Here is a 20,059-nt window from a genome sequence, read left to right as displayed (position 1 = left end):
ATACTTTTGTACCGGTTTCCTCCAGCATCTTCACAAGGCCCTTAGCTGTTTTCTTGGATTGATTTGCACTTTTCGCACCAAAGTACATTCATCACTAAGAAACAGAACGCATCTCCTTCCTGAGTGGTATAACGGCTGCGTGGTCCCATGGTATTTATACTTGCGTGGTCCCATGGTGTTTATACTTACTTCAGGAAGAAATTGCTCCCAAGCATGAACCAGACTTTTTCCCCCCTGAGGTCTTGGCTGATTTCTTGTGTTTTTCCCATGATGTCAAGCAAAGAGGCACTGAGTTTGAAGGTAGACCTTGGTACACCTCCAATTGACTCAAATGATGTCAATTAGCCTATCAGAAGCTTATAAAGCCATGACATCATTTTCTGGAATTTCCAAGCTGTTTAAAGGCACAGTCAACTTAGATTATGTAAACTTCTGACCCACTGGAATTGTGATACAGTAAGTGAAATCATCTGTAAACAATTATTGGAAAAATTACTTGTGTCAAGCACAAAGTAGATGTCCTGACCGACTTGCCAAAACTATAGTTTGTAAACAATACATTTGTGGAGTGGTTGAAAAACGAGTTTTAATGACTCCAACCAAAGTGTATGTAAACTTCTGACTTCAACTGTAATAGTAATGGAGGTTACCATATCAGGGCCAGTTGTCTAATGTACTTTCATGCGGGTGATTCATATGTGACATCATGAGGCCTGATGTAATCTTGTGTAGTCTCGTCTCATGTGGTCTCACCGAGTCTGTGTCCTCGTCGTCCTCGTACAGCTCCATGTCGGTCCTCATGCTGCAGCCGTCGTAGTCCTCCAGGCCCTCGCTCTCATCGTCCTCGCAGCCCACGAAGAATCTGGGAGCGCCGCGCTGGCTCTCGCCCGGGCTGGCGGGCTCTGACATCACAATCCCCGGCGGCAGCCCTCAGCGTCCCGCCGCGCCATCGCACACCAACACACCGCCGGGGAGGGCCGCCGATGGAGGCGCACAAAGCCTACTAGGAGCTGATTGGCTGGTGACTCAAGTCTCGAGGTGGGCTAAACTGCTCTGTGGAGTGTATTGGGTTGGGGGTGGTAGGGGGTTGGGTGAGGAAGGGGATACAAGAGCTGGTCCTGGGGCAGGGGGAATGTGTTGAGGGTTAAGTTGTAATAGGTGTGTGACAGACTATGTTAGTAGTAGTGGTGATGGTGTTTCTGGGGTGGGGTTGCTGAGGCCTCATTCTTTACTTAGCGGTTAAAGATCTCATGTTTCGGGCCTGGCCTGGGGCTGGGCTTCTTGTGTGGTCTCAGGACTAGTAGGGGTAGATCCAACTATAATGGGACCACAGCCCATTCCTCTATGCTTGTCCAAGATCAACAGAGTCTAGAAATGAAACAGAGAGATTATAGAGGATATTCAATAGCAGGTACCCCAGGGGTACACGCAATGCGGCGAATAAAAATGTGATTCACATGTAAATACAAAAATCTATAAAAAAGTTGAAATAAAAAACACTAATAATAATTCACATTTTCAAGCAGTCCATTTAGTAAGGCCTGCATCCATAGACACATACCAGCTTTACTGATAGCACTGCTACTACCAGCAGCACTACACCTGCACCTGTCAATGACAAGTTGTTCTGCTTCCACGAGCACATCCAATGCTAGCATCAGTAATTCGACATGTGAAGGACCAGCTAGCATGGACACTGACAGTTGTGAATCTGATGCAGCCGAAGAGCTACTGCCCCCTTACCAGGGAAAGCACCGAACAGACAATGACGTTAGACGATCGAAGATGCACAAATATGATGAGAACTACATTGATTTGGGATTCACTTATATTGAGAGTAGTACCTTTCCTCAGACAGTGTGTTACAGTATATGTGCAAAAGTACTCCCTCACAACTCGATGAAACCGTCACTCTTGTGCAGACATTTAGAAACAAAACATCCCAATTTGAAAAATAAGCCACAGGTGTTCTTTGGGCGAGAATTAAGATGACTTTCAAGTAGTAAGACATGTATAAAAGCAACAGATACCATTAATAAGAAGGTGCTAGAAGCGTCTTATATGGTGAGCTAACGAGTGGCTAGGACAGGCAAGCCCCATACTATTGTGGAGGACTTAACTATTCCTGCTACCGCAGATATGGCTGGGACAATGCTGGGAGAAAAGGCAACAACAACAAATACACAGACAATTCCTTCATCAAACAACACACTGTTTCACGACACATCAGTGACATGGCAGGAGATGTTTTGAAACAATTATTGCTTGGCATACAAGCCAGTGAATTCTATGCGTTACAGCTGGATGAGTCAGACGTGGAGGGCCTGGTACTGCTCCTGGTATGTGTCTGTTACAGCTGGATGAGTCAGACGTGGAGGGCCTGGCACAGCTCCTGGTATGTGTCTGTTACAGCTGGATGAGTCAGACGTGGAGGGCCTGGTACAGCTCCTGGTATGTGTCTGTTACAGCTGGATGAGTCAGACGTGGAGGGCCTGGTACTGCTCCTGGTATGTGTCTGTTACAGCTGGATGAGTCAGACGTGGAGGGCCTGGTACAGCTCCTGGTATGTGTCTGTTACAGCTGGATGAGTCAGACGTGGAGGGCCTGGCACAGCTCCTGGTATGTGTCTGTTACAGCTGGATGAGTCAGACGTGGAGGGCCTCGTACTGCTCCTGGTATGTGTCTGTTACAGCTGGATGAGTCAGACGTGGAGGGCCTGGTACTGCTCCTGGTATGTGTCTGTTACAGCTGGATGAGTCAGACGTGGAGGGCCTGGCACAGCTCCTGGTATGTGTCTGTTACAGCTGGATGAGTCAGACGTGGAGGGCCTGGTACTGCTCCTGGTATGTGTCTGTTACAGCTGGATGAGTCAGACGTGGAGGGCCTGGCACAGCTCCTGGTATGTGTCTGTTACAGCTGGATGAGTCAGACGTGGAGGGCCTGGTACAGCTCCTGGTATGTGTCTGTTACAGCTGGATGAGTCAGACGTGGAGGGCCTGGCACAGCTCCTGGTATGTGTCTGTTACAGCTGGATGAGTCAGACGTGGAGGGCCTGGCACAGCTCCTGGTATGTGTCTGTTACAGCTGGATGAGTCAGACGTGGAGGGCCTGGCACAGCTCCTGGTATGTGTCTGTTACAGCTGGATGAGTCAGACGTGGAGGGCCTGGCACAGCTCCTGGTATGTGTCTGTTACAGCTGGATGAGTCAGACGTGGAGGGCCTGGTACTGCTCCTGGTATGTGTCTGTTACAGCTGGATGAGTCAGACGTGGAGGGCCTGGTACTGCTCCTGGTATGTGTCTGTTACAGCTGGATGAGTCAGACGTGGAGGGCCTCGTACTGCTCCTGGTATGTGTCTGTTACAGCTGGATGAGTCAGACGTGGAGGGCCTGGCACAGCTCCTGGTATGTGTCTGTTACAGCTGGATGAGTCAGACGTGGAGGGCCTGGTACAGCTCCTGGTATGTGTCTGTTACAGCTGGATGAGTCAGACGTGGAGGGCCTGGTACTGCTCCTGGTATATGTCTGTTACAGCTGGATGAGTCAGACGTGGAGGGCCTCGTACTGCTCCTGGTATATGTCTGTTACAGCTGAATGAGTCAGACGTGGAGGGCCTGGTACTGCTCCTGGTATGTGTCTGTTACAGCTGGATGAGTCAGACGTGGAGGGCCTGGTACTGCTCCTGGTATATGTCTGTTACAGCTGGATGAGTCAGACGTGGAGGGCCTCGTACTGCTCCTGGTATATGTCTGTTACAGCTGAATGAGTCAGACGTGGAGGGCCTGGTACTGCTCCTGGTATGTGTCTGTTACAGCTGGATGAGTCAGACGTGGAGGGCCTGGTACTGCTCCTGGTATGTGTACGTTACGTTTATGGGGGGTCAATTAAGGAGGAAATCCTCTTCTGCAAACCAGGAGAGAATATTTTTGAAGTACTGCACAGCTTTGTGACATTAAATGGACTTTGGTGGTCAAGATGTGTTGGTATCTGTGCTGATGGCGGAAAGGCCATGACAGGGAGACATAGTGGAGTGGTAACGCGTGTGCAAGCAGTTGCTCCCGACGCCACTTGAGTATATGGCAGCATCCACTGAGAGGCTCTTGCTGCCAAGGGAAATACGTTTTGGACACTACAGTGAAAATGGTTAACTTTGTTAAAGCAAGGCCCCTGAACTAATGTATTTTCTGCACAACGCAATGATGGGGCAGCCACCATGTAACACTTTTACAACATACAGAAGTGCGCTGGTTATCAAGGGGCAAAGTATTGACACGTTTTTTTGAATTGAGAAACAAGCTTAAAGTTTTTACTGACCATATTTCTCACTTGTCTGACTGGTTGCATGATGACGAGTTTCACCCGACTGGCCTGTCTGGGTGATGTTTTTTCTCACCGGAATGATCTGAATCTAGGATTACAGGGACTCTTCGCAACTATATTCAATGTGCGGGACAAACTTGAGGCTGATTAAGAAGTTGGAGCTCTTCTCTATCTGCATTAACAAGGACAACACACAGGTCTTTCCATCATTGTATAATTTGTGTGCAAATTAACTCAAGCTTATGGACAATGTCAAATGTGATACAGCGAAGCACCTGAGTGAGTTGGGTGGGCAATTACTTTCCTGAAACGGATGACACAAACAACTGGATTCGTTATAACCCTTTCATGCCCTGCCTCCATTCCACTTACCGATATCTGAACAAGAGAGCCTCATCGAAAATTACAACAAGCGGTTCTGTGAAAATTTAATTTAATCAGAAGCCACACTGACAGATTTCAGGATTGGGCTGCGCTCAGAGTATCCTGCCTTGGCAAATCACGCTGTTAAGACACTGATGCCCTTTGCAACCACGTACCTATGTGAGAGTGGATTCTCAGCCCGCACTGACATGAAAACGGAATACAGGCACAGACTGTGGGAAATGATTTAAGGCTGAGACTCTCCGATACAACCCAACATTGCAGAGTTATGAGCATCCTTTCAAGCACAAGTTATTCACAATCTTCGATTAACAAATAAGGTTTTATATGTAATATGGTTAAATAAAGACCAAAATGTATTATTATTATTATTATTATTATTATTAGTGCCCTGGTCCTATAAGAGCTCTGTCACTTCCCACGAACCGGGTTGTGACAAAAACTCACTCATTCTTAACCACTGGCCCATAGGATTCCCAACAGCATCCATATTACGACGGGGGAGGGGCTAGAGGCCCAGTTCCATACTGATAATTGCTCTGTAAAACTGGACACTGCGTCCGACGCCCCAGAGTGTGACCAAGCTCATCTGTTAAGAGCACACAGCAGTGGCATGAGGGCGCATCGATTCCCCCCCAAACACTAAATGTTACACCGCCTGCCCTGACATCAGAAAAACCCTGTAATCAGGGGTTGGAAAACCTCAGGAAGAACACATCTGTTGTACGTGTTGTGTGGATGATTTGACATCAGCGCTGAACTGTGGTCGCAGGTCTGTGTCCCATGACAGAGCAGCACTGGCCTACATGGCCGATTACTAAGCTCTCGGTTAGCTGTTACCACTCATTACAACCTGCCACATCATACAGAACTTTGGAAGACAAGCCTCTTGTAGAGACAATATCCAGCCAGTTGATTCCCATCAGGAGAGCTGTTATTCAGACTGTTACTAATATTCTGTGCCTGGCTGAGTATTATAGAATAGCCTAGTCAGGCTACAAAATATGTTGCCTAATTACTGCACAAAAGCATCTTACATGCCTGGACATGTCAACAACAAAAAACCTAGCGAAGAAAATGGAGAAGCCTAAAACGTGATTACCTACAATATAGGAACTAGGTAGGGGTAGAGGAGATACTGCAGGGGAGTGTGTAGAACCAGTCAGGTCTAATTACTCTACATACTTGAACGATGCTGCATTAAAATCACATCATAGAGAGACAGAAATGTTAACACAAAATCCTGTACTTGCCAGCACTGACTAAATGAAAGCTAGGCACAAACAGAACACTGCTGTTTGATATCTGCCCCCAACTCCCATACAAAGCTCAGTTCTGCTGACTGTGTGAAAGTAGCAAAGTCCATGGTACATTAGCCATCATCACTAATGGTAGGCTAGATGCCGTTACAGTGACTATTAGCCGTGAAAAAGCTCAAAGACAATTTAGGCTATCCATGTGAGTAATGGCACAGTTAGGCATACAGCGGCAGGACACGTATAGACTACAATAAATCTCACATCCAATTCTAACCACCCACCACATATATGTTTTATTTTAGGCTACGTTCCCCAACAGAGGTCATTCAAAAATAGCCTAATCATATAGGCTAGAATCTAACTGAAAAATCATAATGAGAGTTGATTCATCTTCACAAATCTATCAATCTGCACACCAAAGTAAGCCGGTTAACTTCTCTAGGGTAGGGGGCAGCATTAAGAATTTTTGATGAAAAGCATGGCCAAATTAAACTGCCTGCTTCTCTGGCCCAGAAGATATGATATGCTGGTAGATTTGGATATAAAACCCTAAAGTTCCCAAAACTGTTAAAATAGTGTCTGTGAGTATAACAGAACTGATTTGACAGACAAAAACCTGAGAAAAATCCATTCGGGAAGTAGTTTCTTTTGTTGGTTTTGTAGTTCTATTCAATGCCATTACAGTATCCATTGACTTAGGACTCAAATTACAGTTCCTCTGCCTTCCACTAGATGTCAACAGTCTTTAGAAATGGTTTCAGGCGTGTATTCTGAAAAATGAGGGAGTAAGAGCAGTCTGAATGGGTGGGCCCTAAAGTGTCATAGAGCTTTTTCATGTGTCCGACCGAGAGAGTGCCTTTCTTGTTTATCCGGTTGAAATATTATCAATTATTTAGGCTAAAAACAACCTGAGGATTGAATATAAACATCGTTTGACATGTTTCTATGAACTTTACGGATACAATTTGGATTTTTGGCTGCCTGTTTTGACTGCATTTGAGCCTGTGAATTACTGAAGAAAACGCACGAACAAAACTGAGGTTTTTGGATATAAAGAGACTTTATCGAACAAAAGGAACATTTATTATTCTTCCATTGCAAAACTACCATTCCAGTATTTTACTTGCTATATTGTATTTACTTTGCCATCATGGCCTTTTTTGCCTTTACCTCCCTTCTCACCTCATTTGCTCACATTGTATATAGACTTGTTTATACTGCATTATTGACTGTATGTTTGTTTTTACTCCATGTGTAACTCTGTGTCGTTTTATCTGTCGAACTGCTTTGCTTTATCTTGGCCAGGTCGCAATTGTAAATGAGAACTTGTTCTCAACTTGCCTACCTGGTTAAATAAAGGTAAAATAAAATAAATAAATAAATAAATTGTGTAAATGAATGTCTGCTGAGTGCAACCATATGAAGATCGTCAAAGGTAAGGGATTAATTTTCTCTCTATTTCTGACTTGTGTAACTCTTCTACTTGGCTGGTTACTGTTTGTAATGATTTGTCTGCTGGGCTATGTTCTCAACTAATCGTAAGGTATGCTTTCGCCGTAAAGCATTTTTTAAATCTGACACCGTGGTTGGATTCACAAGAAGTTAATCTTTAAACCTATGTAAAATATGTTTTGTTTTCTGAATTTTTATAATGAGTATTTCTGTATTTGAATTTGGCACCCAGCAGTTTCACTGGCTGTTGAAGAGGTGGGATGCTAACGTCTCACGTACCCAAGAGAGGTTAAGCCCTACAAGCTGAGAGGGGACGTACCATTAAAAGTATTTCTTTCTATTAACAATCTCTCACACACCAGTCTTGATCTGTCAACAGAGGACAGTCAGTAACACATGGCATCAAATATAATTAGATTAAAACCCAGGTAAACATAAGGAAAATCCCTTTTACATCTTGGCATGCAGTTTATTTAAAGTAAACTCTTTCCCTAGTTAACTTAAGGGGATTACCCAGGGCTTTGGAGCTGGGGTTTAAACTCCTCTATTACACCTGTTCACTCAGGGCTGCAGGGGCAGCATGGGGTGAGAGCTATTCCTTTCTCTTGGGTCATTAGGCTACACTGGCTAACAGTAAGACTCATCTCACACAAACTTACAAATAGGTTTTATGTACCTGTGCGGTGCATCCAGGTAGAGTCCAATAGAGTTTAAATTTTAAAACAAAATAATCTTTGCTAATTAAGATTTATCTTGTTCCATATCAATGTCAGGTAACCAAAGAATGTACCAACTCACTACCTAAATATAAAAACAATCTGATGTTGCTGACTTGATGGCTGCACAGAACACATGTTGTTTAAACAGTATGCCAAAGTCTAGCCCATATCGTTACCCCTAGAGGTCCAAGGACCGTATATGTTATTTTCAGAGGTAGACTGGCTTTCACAGCCAAAACAGTCCATCACTCCATCTAAACTTGAATCAATTGTCACTTGCGATACAGTCCTAGAACCATAAAGCCCTCTACTTTCATATCAGATCAATTATTTCACAAATGCAAAAAACACATACTGTGCACTGTTTCAACCGACTTTATCAGTTGCAGCCAACAGTATCTTTCAGTAAGTTTCTGGCCTCCTTCGTTACACACAGATGTTCTGAGCATTCTAGAAAGCTAATTAGCACAGGTGGTCCCTCTGTCTTCCATATTCACGCAGTGTAACATGGAGATATGTCCGTGTGGGAACACTACACCCCCCCCCCCCCCCCCCACACACACACAAAAAAGGTCTCAATTTAACGTGTAATTATAAATATATATATATTTTTTTTATGTACTCCCCCATACATAAGACACCTTCGTCCAATAACTTGTGTATTGGAACTGAGATTCATGATCAAATTCATGATACTAATTATTATTTATTTTATTTTACCTTTATTTAACCAGGTAGGCAAGTTGAGAACAAGTTCTCATTTACAATTGCGACCTGGCAATTGCGACCTGGCAAACCTAATAAACATTTACATATTGTCTTTTGTGTGTGTAATGAATGTCTATTAAAGCATAACATAAATAAACAATTACATCCAAATGTAAATATTTGTTATTAATATAATGAATTTCGCATACTATTTATAGGGCTAAGTGAACACACATCCTGCATTGACGAGAGAGTTGTAAACGGTTGCAGATGCACAGATGCACGCAGCAGTCTTTCATCAAATCAATGTTACATCTTGCGAGATGTTGATTGTCCTATTCTTTTAAAGCCCTGATATGTCGTTGTGACAACGTGAGGGTTGAACCTCGGCCCTCTTATCCACAGAGCAGGGAGAGAAGACTTAATTTGTTGTCGGCTTCAAAACCATGATCAAAACTAGCTAACGTTAGTGTGAATAAATCAGCAAGCTAGGTTAGATTAGCTAGCTACGTTAGCTATTTTACCCGAACACCTCGAATAATACTAGCTATAGTTAACTACCAAGGATATCTTAAATAACAGAGCAATAATAAATAACATTGGCATCATAGCAAGATAGCTGAACACATAACAGTAACGTTAGCTAGCTACGTTTGCAAACCCGGCTGTACTAGCTAAGACTGGTAACGCTAGTTAGCTATGTAATCAAGTCTGTATTCGTGCCGTTTTTGTATGTAATCAATGCCCCCCGTGACTCAGCTAGCTAGTACTGTAGTATTATACCAGATATATAACTGTCGATGATAATTAAGCAACAAGTTACTTACGAAGTGGCTATATCGTTTTGTTGACGTCTTTTCGCCTCTTTCCCCTTTGACAGCTTTCAAGCGATACCTCACTTCTTCTTCGGTGAAGTTTATTGGCATCCAATAAATGTTGCATTATCGCCACCTACTACTACTACTTCGGTGGAGATTATCGGCGGTTGGCATCCAACGTTGTGGTGCATTACCACCACCTACTGTACTGGAGTGTGAGACAGAGAGAAACTAAATCCTATCTGACAGCCCCGTTGCTCTTAAAGAAATATAAAATATTTGAGACTATATCTAATGACGTTCTACTCAATCCACTCTTTAAAATAATTTCCTGTATCCCCTTCTCCCTCATACTAGATATCAGCCTCTCTCTTTCCCTCTGATACTGCTCACACTGTAGCAATACATGCTTCACGGTCTCTGTTTCCTGGCAAGAATCACACTTTCCTGTTGGATGCTTTCCTGTCACATTTAAGTCTTATTTAACCGACTGTCTCACCCTTAATCTTGTAAAAAATAGACTCCTCTCTTCTGTCCCTTCCTGCCGTCCTCCCCTCCCCGACTTTCCTCTGTACTTGAAATAAATGCCTGCCCTTAGTATCTCTATTCCACTGCTCCTGCCATCTCTGCACCATCACTGTCCATATCAGTATTTTTGCCTCTGCCTTGCTCATTGGAACTACAACATCCCCATTTCTTAGTGCTTGTTTAGCCAGTACATCAACTGCCTTGTTCCCTTCCACCCCACATGGGCTGGGACCCAAGTAAATCTTATCTGTATACCCATCGGTCTAATCCTGCAATGGGTTTGTAGCACCTCATAAAGCAGGTCTTGTCTGCTACGTGATCTAAAGGACTGGAGACTCATTAACACTGCACATGAATCAGAGCAAATAACTACTCTTTCTGGCTTGACTTCCTCCACCCACTGCAAGACCAACAGTATGGCCATCAATGTTGCCGTATATACAGCCATAGGATCTGTAATACGTTTCCTGACTTCCACCCCACATTCCTGCACTACAAATGCTGACCATCTTTTGAACCATCTGTGTAAATGGCCACAAAATCCTGATACACAATATCCAAGGACAGGAGGTGGCAGGTAGCCTAGTGGTTAGAATAGTAACCGAAAGGTTGCAAGATCAAATCCCTGAACTGACAAGGTAAAAATCTGTCATTCTGCCCCTGAACAAGGCAGTTAACCCACTGTTCCTAGGCTGTCATTGAAAATAAGAATTTGTTCTTAACTAACTTACTTAGTTATGGAAAAAAACAACAACAGATGTCTGTTAAACAAATCAGATGGCTCAACACTCTATGTTTCCTCAACACTTCTAGATCAACTACTGGAGGTGGGAGTAGCCATGGTGGTTTAAAACCTACCGTTGGACTAAACTCCCTTCCATGCAGTCCCATCTCCTTTGCCTGGGTATTACCCACCCAAAGCTTGTGTTCTGTCTTTGCTCATGTTCCCAACATGCCTGTAGGATGAGACATTCAGCACCTTCTTACACTTTCCCACCACTCTCTCAATGTGTTCTGCCCAGGTCAGTCTAGTGTCAAAGTATACCCCAAGAAACCTGAAGGCCCCCACCCTCTCCAAGTTTCTCCCATACAAGCTCAAGCATACCTCACCTTCTTCCTGGTAAAGAACACTGTCTGAGTTTTCTCTAGAGAACCTGAATCCCCACATTAATGGCCACCGATCTACCTCATCTATTGCTTCCTGACGATGTATGGCACATTTCTGCAAGTAACGACCTCCCAATATCCGGCTGTACCTGAGAGTAAACATAATTGATCATGATTGAGAACAACAGAGGACTAATCATGTTCCGTTCTGTACCATTATCCACCAGGTAGCTGCCTGATAGTGACTTTCTCACCCTCACCTGGATAGACCTTCCAAACAGGAAATCCTTTATTCAGTTGAACATTCTTCCTCCTACCCCATAATATCAAGCGCCTTCTACACATCTTCTTCTTCTATGATATCATGGGGGCCGAAAACAAACGTTTAAAGTGCATGCTGCCACCTACTGTGCTGGAATGTACTATCAATCTTGATCTGCCCAATTCTGTAGTATCATGAAAATAACATTCGAAACCAAATAAATCTCTACCACCCCCCCCCCTCCCCCAAAAACCCATCCCCAACCCCATTAAACTTTATCTATATCATGCTGAAACACTCCAACCTTAGGATTGTTCAGAATGCCAAAAGTAACATATGTTACCCGCATTATCTCTTTGCCTTCTCCTCAGTGTCTCTTCAGTGTCCTTTAACACCACACATTCATGAGCACAAGATTTCTAAATGGGCCTCGAAACCATGCCAGGACCACCAGATGCACCACCCCAACAATAGGTCCACTTACTACAGGTACATCCATGTAAACTCCATCAGTCTGACAGTAGGTCCACTTACTACAGGTACATCCATGTAAACTCCATCAGCCTGACAGTAGGTCCACTTACTACAGGTACATCCATGTAAACTCCATCAGTCTGACAGTAGGTCCACTTACTACAGGTACATCCATGTAAACTCCATCAGTCTGACAGTAGGTCCACTTACTACAGGTACATCCATGTAAACTCCATCAGCCTGACTGTAGGTCCACTTAATACAGGTACATCCATGTAAACTCCATCAGTCTGACAGTAGGTCCACCTACTACAGGTACATCCATGTAAACTCCATCAGCCTGACAGTAGGTCCACCTACTACAGGTACATCCATGTAAACTCCATCAGTCTGACAGTAGGTCCACTTACTACAGGTTCATCCATGTAAACTCCATCAGTCTGACAGTAGGTCCACTTACTACCGGCACATCCATGTAAACTCCATCAGTCCTCACTGTAGTTCTACCAATCTGTTTTACGGCCTCTGCATATGATACATCACGACTGATCCTAGATCAAATCAAATTTTATTGCCGAATACAACAGGTGTAGGCCTTACAGTGAAATGCTTACTTACAAGCCCTTAACCAACAACGCAGTTTTTAGAAAATACCTAAAAATTAAAAATAGATTTTTTAAAAGAGGTAAGAACAACAAATAACTAAAGAGCAGCAGTAAATAACAATAGCGGGGCTATATACAGGGGGTACAGGTACCGAGTCAATGTGTCAATGTGCGGGGGCACCGGTGTTGAGGTAATTGAGATAATTATGTACATGCAGGTAAGGTTGTTAAAGTGGCTATGCATAGATAATAACAGAGTAGTAGCAGCGTGTGGGGGGGTGCAAATGGTCTGGGTATCCATTTGATTAGCTGTTCAGGAGTCTTATGGCTTGGAGGTAGAAGCTGTTTAGAAACCTCTTGGACCTAGACTTGGTGCTCTGGTACCACTTGCCGTGTGGTAGTAGAGAGAACAGTCTATGACTAGGGTGGCTGGAGTCTTTGACAATGTTTAAGGCCTTCCTCTGACAGCGCCTGGTATAGAAGTACTGGATGGCAGCAAGCTTGGCCCCGGTGATGTACTGGGCCGTACGCACTACCCTCTGTAGTGCCTTGCGGTCGGAGGCCGAGCAGCTGCCATACCAGGCAGTGATACAACCCGTCAGGATGCTCTCGATGGTGCAGCTGTAAAATCTTTTTGAGGATCTGAGGACCCACGCCAAAGGTTTTGTTGTGCCCTCTTCACGACTGTCTTGATGTGCTTGGACCATGTTAGTTTGTTGTTAATGTGGACGCCAAGAAACTTGAAGCTCTCAACCTGCTCCACTACAGCCCCGTCGATGAGAATGGGGGTGTGCTCGGTTCTCTTTTTCCTGTAGTCCACAAGCATCTCCTTTGTCTTGATCACACTGAGGGAGAGGTTGTTGTCCTTGCACCACATGGTCAGGTCTCTGACCTCCTCCCTATAATATGTATCATCGTTGTCGGTGATCAGGCCTACCACTGTTGTGTCATCAGAAAACTTAATGATGGTGTTGGAGTCGTGCCTGGCCGTGCAGTCATGAGTGAACAGGGAGTACAGGAGGGGACTGAGCACGCACCCGTGAGGGGCCCCCGTGTTGATGATGTGTCGGATTTGTTGTTACTTACCCTTACCACTTGGGGGTGGCCTGTCAGGAAGTCCAGGATCCAGTTGCAGAGGTGTTTAGTCCCTGTGTCCTAAGCTTAGTGATGAGCTTTGAGGGCACTATGGTGTTGAACACTGAGCTGTCGTCAATGAATAGCATTCTCACTTAGGTGTTCCTTTTGTCCAGGTGGGAAAGGGCAGTGTGGAGTGCAATAGAGATGGCATCATCTGTGGATCTGTTGGTGCGGTATGCAAATTGAAGTGGGTCTAAGGTTTCTGGGATAATGGTGTTGATGTGAGCCATGACCAGCCTTTCAAAGCATTTCATGGCTACAGACATGAATGCCATGGGTCGGGTCGGTAGTCATTTAGGCAGGTGACCTTAGTGTTCTTGGGCACAGGGACTATGGTGGTTTCATTGAAACATGTTGGTATTACAGACTCAGACAGGGAGAGGTTGAAAACGTCAGTGAAGACACTTGCCAGTTGGTCAGCGCATGCTTGGAGTACACGTCCTGGTAATCCTTCTGGCCCAGCGGCCTTGTGAATGTTGACCTGTTTAAAGGTCTTACTCTCATCGGCTGCGGAGAGCATGATCACACAGTCATCCGGAACAGCTGTTGTTCTCATGCATGTTTCAGCGTTACTTTCCTCAAAGCGAGCATAGAAGTTATTTAGCTTGTTTGTTAGGCTCATGTCACTGGGCAGATCTCTGACCTCTCTAGCCTCTCTCTGTACCTGGCATTCACCCAATGCTGCATTGTGTTCTTCCCCACAATTACAGCACTTAAGCTTCACATTGCTTCCACATTCACCGTAATCACGTACCCCTCCAAACTTGGCAATCTTTTCTTTCCTTTACAATGAGCAGCTACATGTCCCATTCTTTGGCATTTAAAACACACCAGTGCATATGGGACAAATTCTCTAAAACTGAACATAGAAATTGAGACCCCGGTGATGGCTCCCCTCAATCTAGCATAAGGACATCCATTTAATCTTCTTCCCATTGAGATTTTGGAATCTTCGCTTGTTGAGCCTGGCTACCACACAATATTAGCAATCTATCATTTCCAATTAATCAAGCTAATTTCACTTCACCTACCTCTTTCTCTACGGCATTAGTTAGTCGGATAGGGTTTAAGTGCGGTCTGTGGTCTCATCAAACACTATCACCACTTTCTACTCCAACACATTACTCTTACTTCCTACCTTGTCCCTCTTTATGCTTTCTTTACTTAAAGCTCCACTGCTTTTTGTATCATGATCTCTCTTTTCCTATGTCTTTCCACTACCGACAATTCCGGTCCTTGACCCTCATCCCACGCTCCAAACCATCAGAACTGACACCCATATTGTTCGCATTCCAGCACAGCTGAGCTTCACCAACTTTTTCTCAATTTCCTCCATTTCGTACGCACTACTCGCCACCATTTCCGACCTCCAACCCTCTCACACTCCCCTTCTTCCTTGTTCTTCTTCTTCTGTGGATTTTATATGGCGGTTGGCAACCAAATTTATTAGGGATAGGGTCTATTTTCCTGAATTTCCACCTGACTGACATGTCCAAAGTAAACTGCCTGTTACTCAGGCACAGAAGCCAGGATATGCATATAATTGGTAGCGTTGGATAGAAAACACTTTGAAGTTTTTAAAAATGTAAAAATAATGTCTGTCTATACACAATTGATATGGCAGACGAAATTCCAAAGAAAAACCAACCAGAATGTATTTTTTTTGGCGGTCCCAGGCTCTTACAATGTAAATCTATGGGTCCTATGTAATTCCAGCTCCCAGATTGCAATTCCTATGGCTTCCACTAGATGTCAACAGTCTTTGTTCATTGTTTCAGGCTCGTTTCTTCAAAAACAAGCAAGAATTAGAAGTTTTTGTAGGAAGAGTCCTACAAAAACTTTCCGTCTGAGAAAATATCTGTCTGTTCGCACACAACAAAGAGGACGTGCGCTTACTAATTTTACTTATCTATTGATCATACTTCTTTCCGCATGAAATATTATAGTTTATTTACATTTTAGGATACCTGAGGATTAAATAGAAACGTAGTTTGACTTGTTTGAACAAAGTTTAGCGGTAGCTTTTTGGACTCCTTTGTCTGCATGTTGAACAAGTGGATTAACGTAAACTAACTCACTACATCGCGCTGGTTCGTACAATTTACCTTATTTTAGCACCCAAAAAACGTAATACTTCCAGATCAACTGTAATATCAATACCATTGTAAACCACCATTTCTCCCCTTTCTGGCAAAATCAACGACGAGACGCCCATCTCTCATGATGCCCATCTCTGCATGATTCAAGAAGGCAATGAGCGCCGAGTGCTGAAGCTTATAGCAAGTAAAAATTGTCTGTCTTCGTTTGCAACACTCACTACTGAGTTCCAAACTGCCTGTGGATGCAACGTCAGCACAATAGCTGTTTGTCGGGAGCTTCAAGTAATGGGTTTTCATTGCCGAGCAACCGCACACAAGCCTAAGATTACCATGTGCAATGCCAAGCGTTAGCTGGAGTGGTGTAAAGCTTGCCATCATTGGACTCTGGGGCAGTGGAAATGCATTCTCTGGAGTGATGAATCATGCATCACCATCTGGCAGTCTGACGGACAAATCTGGGTTTGGTGAATGCCAGGAGAATGATACCTGCCCCAATGCATAGTGCCAACTGTAAAGTGGCCTGGGGCTGATTTTCATGGTTAGGGCTACGCACCTTAGTTCCAGTGAAGGGAAATCTTAACGCTACTGCATAACGCTACTGCAATCTAAGCTTGGTGCCCTCAATCTCACACAAATTATCTATGAACCTACCATGTACAACCCCAAATCCGTAAACACGGGCACCCTCATAGATATCATCCTAACTAACTTGCCCTCCAAATACACCTCTGCTGTTTTCAACCAAGATCTCAGCAATCACTGCCTCATTGCCTGCATCCATAATGGGTCTGCGGTCAAACAACCACCCCTCATCACTGTCAAATGCTCCCTAAAGCACTTCAAAGAACAGGCCTTTCTAATTGACCTGGCCGGGGTATCCTGGAATGACATTGACCTCATCCCGTCAGTAGAGGATGCCTGGTAATTCTTTAAAAGTGTCTTCCTCACCATCTTAAAAAAGCATGCTCCATTCAAAAATAATTTGAGCCAGGAATAGATATAGCCCTTGGTTCACTCCAGACCTGCCCCTGACCAGCACAAAAACATCCTGTGGCATTCTGCATTAGCATCGAATAGCCACGTGATATGCAACTTTTCAGGGAAGTTAGGAACCAGTTAGGAAAGCAAAGGCTAGCTAAGGCTAACAGAAGTTTGCATCCTGTAGTACAAACTCAAAAAAGTTCTGGGACACTGTAAAGTCCATGGAGAATAAGAGTACCTCCTCCCAGCTGCCCACTGCACTGAGACTAGGAAACACTGTCACTACTGATAAATCCATAACAATTGAGCATTTCAATAAGCATTTTTCTACGGCTGGCCGTGCTTTCCACCTGGCTACCCCTACCCAGTCAACAGCCCTGCGCTCCCCACAGCAACTCGCCCAAACCTCCCCCACTTCTCCTTCACCCAAATCCAGATAGCTGATGTTCTGAAAGAGATGCAAAACCTGGACCCCTACAAATCAGCCGGGCGAGACAATCTGGACCCTCCCTTTCTAAAATTATCTGCTGAAATTGTTGCAACCCCTATTACTAGCCTGATCAACCTCTCTTTCGTATCATCTTAGATTCCCATAGATTGGAAAGCTGCTGCGGTCATCCCCCTCTTCAAAGGGGGAGACACTCTAGACCCAAACTGCTATAGACCTATATCTATTCTACCCTGCCTTTCTAAGGTCTTTGAAAGCTAAGTTAACAAACATATTACCGATCATTTAGAATGTCACCGTACCTTCTCCACTATGAAATCTGGTTTCAGAGCTGGTCATGGGTGCACCTCAGCCACGCTCAAGGTTCTAAACGATATCATAACTGCCATCGATAAGAGACATTATTGTGCAGCCGTATTCATCAACCTGGCCAAGCCTTTCGACTCTGTCAATCAAAACATTCTTATTGGCAGACTCAACAGCCTTGGTTTCTCAAATGATTGCCTCGCTTGGTTCACCAACTACTTCTCCTATAGAGTTCAGTATGTCAAATCGGAGGGCCTGTTGTCCGGACCTCTGGCAGTTTCTATGGGGGTACCTCTGGCAGTCTCTATGGGGGTGCCACAGGGTTCAATTCTCGGGCCGACTCTCTTCTCTGTATACATCAATGATGTCGCTCTCGCTGCTGGTGATTCTTTGATCCACCTCTTCGCAGACGACACCATTCTGTATACATCTGGCCCTTCGTTGGACACTGTGTTAACTAACCTCCAGATGAGCTTCAATGCCATACAACTCTCCTTCCGTGGCCTCCTACTGCTTTTAAATGCAAGTAAAACTACATGCATGCTTTTCAACCGATCGCTGCCCGCACCTGCCCGCCCTTCCGGCATCACTACTCAACCCCATTGAACACCTTTGGGATGAATTGGAACACAGACTGCAAGCCAGGCCTAATCGCCCAACATCAGTGCCCGACTTTACTAATGCTCCTGTGGCTAAATGGAAACAAATCCCTGTAGCAATGTTCCAACATCTAGAGTAGAGGCTGTTATTGCAGAAAAGGGGGGACCAACTCCATATTAAAGCCCATGATTTTGGAATGAGATGTTCGATGAGCAGGTGTCCGCATACTTTTGGTCACGTAGTGTTTAAGAATACGAACAAAGTAAATGGCTCAGTAGAATAGAATAAACATGTTAGCATCAGTATAACACAGGAAGGCACCATTTCTGGGAAGGGGGGGTTGGGGGTCAAGTGTTTAAATTGTATAGCAGCCTAGGGTACTTAGCAATCATAATAATAGTCTGGTAGCAGCAGCTGTGATGTGTGTGTAGCATTAACCTAAGGATCCTGGGACTAAACACCTCCCTCTGTAACTGGATCCTGGACTTACAGACAGGCTGCCCCCAGGGGGTGAGAGTAGGTAGCAACACATCTGCCACGCTGATCCTCAACACCGGAGCCCCTCAGGGGTACGTGCTCAGTCCCCTCCTGTACTCCCTGTTCACCCACGACTGGGTGGCCAGACACAACTCCAACACCATAATTAAGTTTGCAGACGAAAGGCCTGATCATGACAATGACGAGACAGCCTATAGGGAGGAGGTCAGAAACCTAGCCGGGTGGTGCCAGAATAACAACCTATCCCTCAACGTAACCAGGACTAAGGATATGATTGTGGACTACAGGAAAAGGAGGACCGAGCACGCCCCCAATCTCATCAACGGGTTGTAGTGGTGCAGGTTGTGAGCTTCAAGTTCCTTGGGGTCCACATCACCAACAAACTAGAATGGTCCAAACACACCAAGACAGTCGTGAAGAGGGCACGACAACGCATATTCCCCCTTAGGAAACTAAAAGATTTGCAATGGGTCCTCAGATCCTCAAAAGGTTCTACAGCTGCAACATTAAGAGCATTCTTACTGGTTGCATCACTGCCTGGTACGACAACTGCTCAGCCTCCGATCGCAAGGCACTACAGAGGGTAATGCGTATGGCCCACTACATCACTGGGGCTAAGCTGCCTGCCATCCAGGACCGCTATACCAGCAGGTGTCAGTCAAAGGCCCTAAAAATTGTCAAAGACTCCAGCCACCCCAGTCATAGACTGTTCTCTCTAAGTCTAGGACCAACAGGCTTCTCAACAGTTTTTACCACCAAGCCACCCACCAAACGCGATCACGATACACAGGTTAAAATATCAAAACAAACTCTGAACCAATTACATTAGTTTGGGGACAGGTAGAAAAGCATTAAACATTTATGGCAATTTAGCTAGCACTTGCTAGCTAATTTGTCCTATTTAGCTAGCTTGCTGTTGTTAGCTAATTTGTCCTGGGATTTAAACATTGAGTTGTTATTTTACCTGAAATGCACAAGGTCCTCTACTCCGCCAATTAATCCACACATAAAACGGTCAACCTAATTGTTTCTAGTCATCTCTCTTCCTTCCAGGCTTTTACTTCTCTTGACTTTATATTTTTTTATACAGACATCCACAAACACACACATTAAATCACGTTTGGTGTGGGGGGGGACAAAATAAATGTATACACGATGGAGTACATGCGCAGCCAGTTTGGGTTCCGTGCCCTTGGCAACGCAGATGCTCGTTGACGCAAGAGCAGTGTGGGTGCAATAATTGAATAACATACATTTCTAAATTTATTTTGCAACGCTGACCACACTGCAAAATATATTTAGAAATCCATGTTATTCAAGCCACACTGCTCGCAAGCGCCAACGAGAAAGTCCTGC

At 44.5% G+C, this 20,059-nt stretch overlaps 1 protein-coding gene across 3 annotated transcripts in view; it reads right to left on the bottom strand.

The window, feature by feature from the left end:
- Window positions 1-9,815, bottom strand: part of LOC109878477 (inositol hexakisphosphate and diphosphoinositol-pentakisphosphate kinase 2) — a 49,536-nt gene extending 39,721 nt beyond the window's left edge. Inside the window, exons 1-2 of one of the 3 annotated variants that reach the window (XM_031812926.1) lie at window positions 9,668-9,815; window positions 754-1,368 (exon numbers count right to left, since the gene is read on the bottom strand). In XM_031812926.1, coding sequence (XP_031668786.1) covers window positions 754-909 — 156 coding nt within the window. In that variant the 5' untranslated portion in view covers window positions 910-1,368; window positions 9,668-9,815. The remainder of the gene's footprint in view (window positions 1-753; window positions 1,369-9,667) is intronic. The other 2 variants (XM_031812927.1, XM_031812928.1) reach the window with 2 other exon arrangements.
- Window positions 9,816-20,059: the final 10,244 nt, after the last annotated feature.

This window comes from Oncorhynchus kisutch, unplaced genomic scaffold (genome assembly GCF_002021735.2).
Source record: "Oncorhynchus kisutch isolate 150728-3 unplaced genomic scaffold, Okis_V2 Okis03b-Okis08b_hom, whole genome shotgun sequence".
In the NCBI taxonomy this organism is placed as follows: domain Eukaryota; kingdom Metazoa; phylum Chordata; class Actinopteri; order Salmoniformes; family Salmonidae; genus Oncorhynchus; species Oncorhynchus kisutch.
Note: the sequence above shows the minus strand (reverse complement) of the source record. Positions and strands in the feature narration are given on the sequence as shown.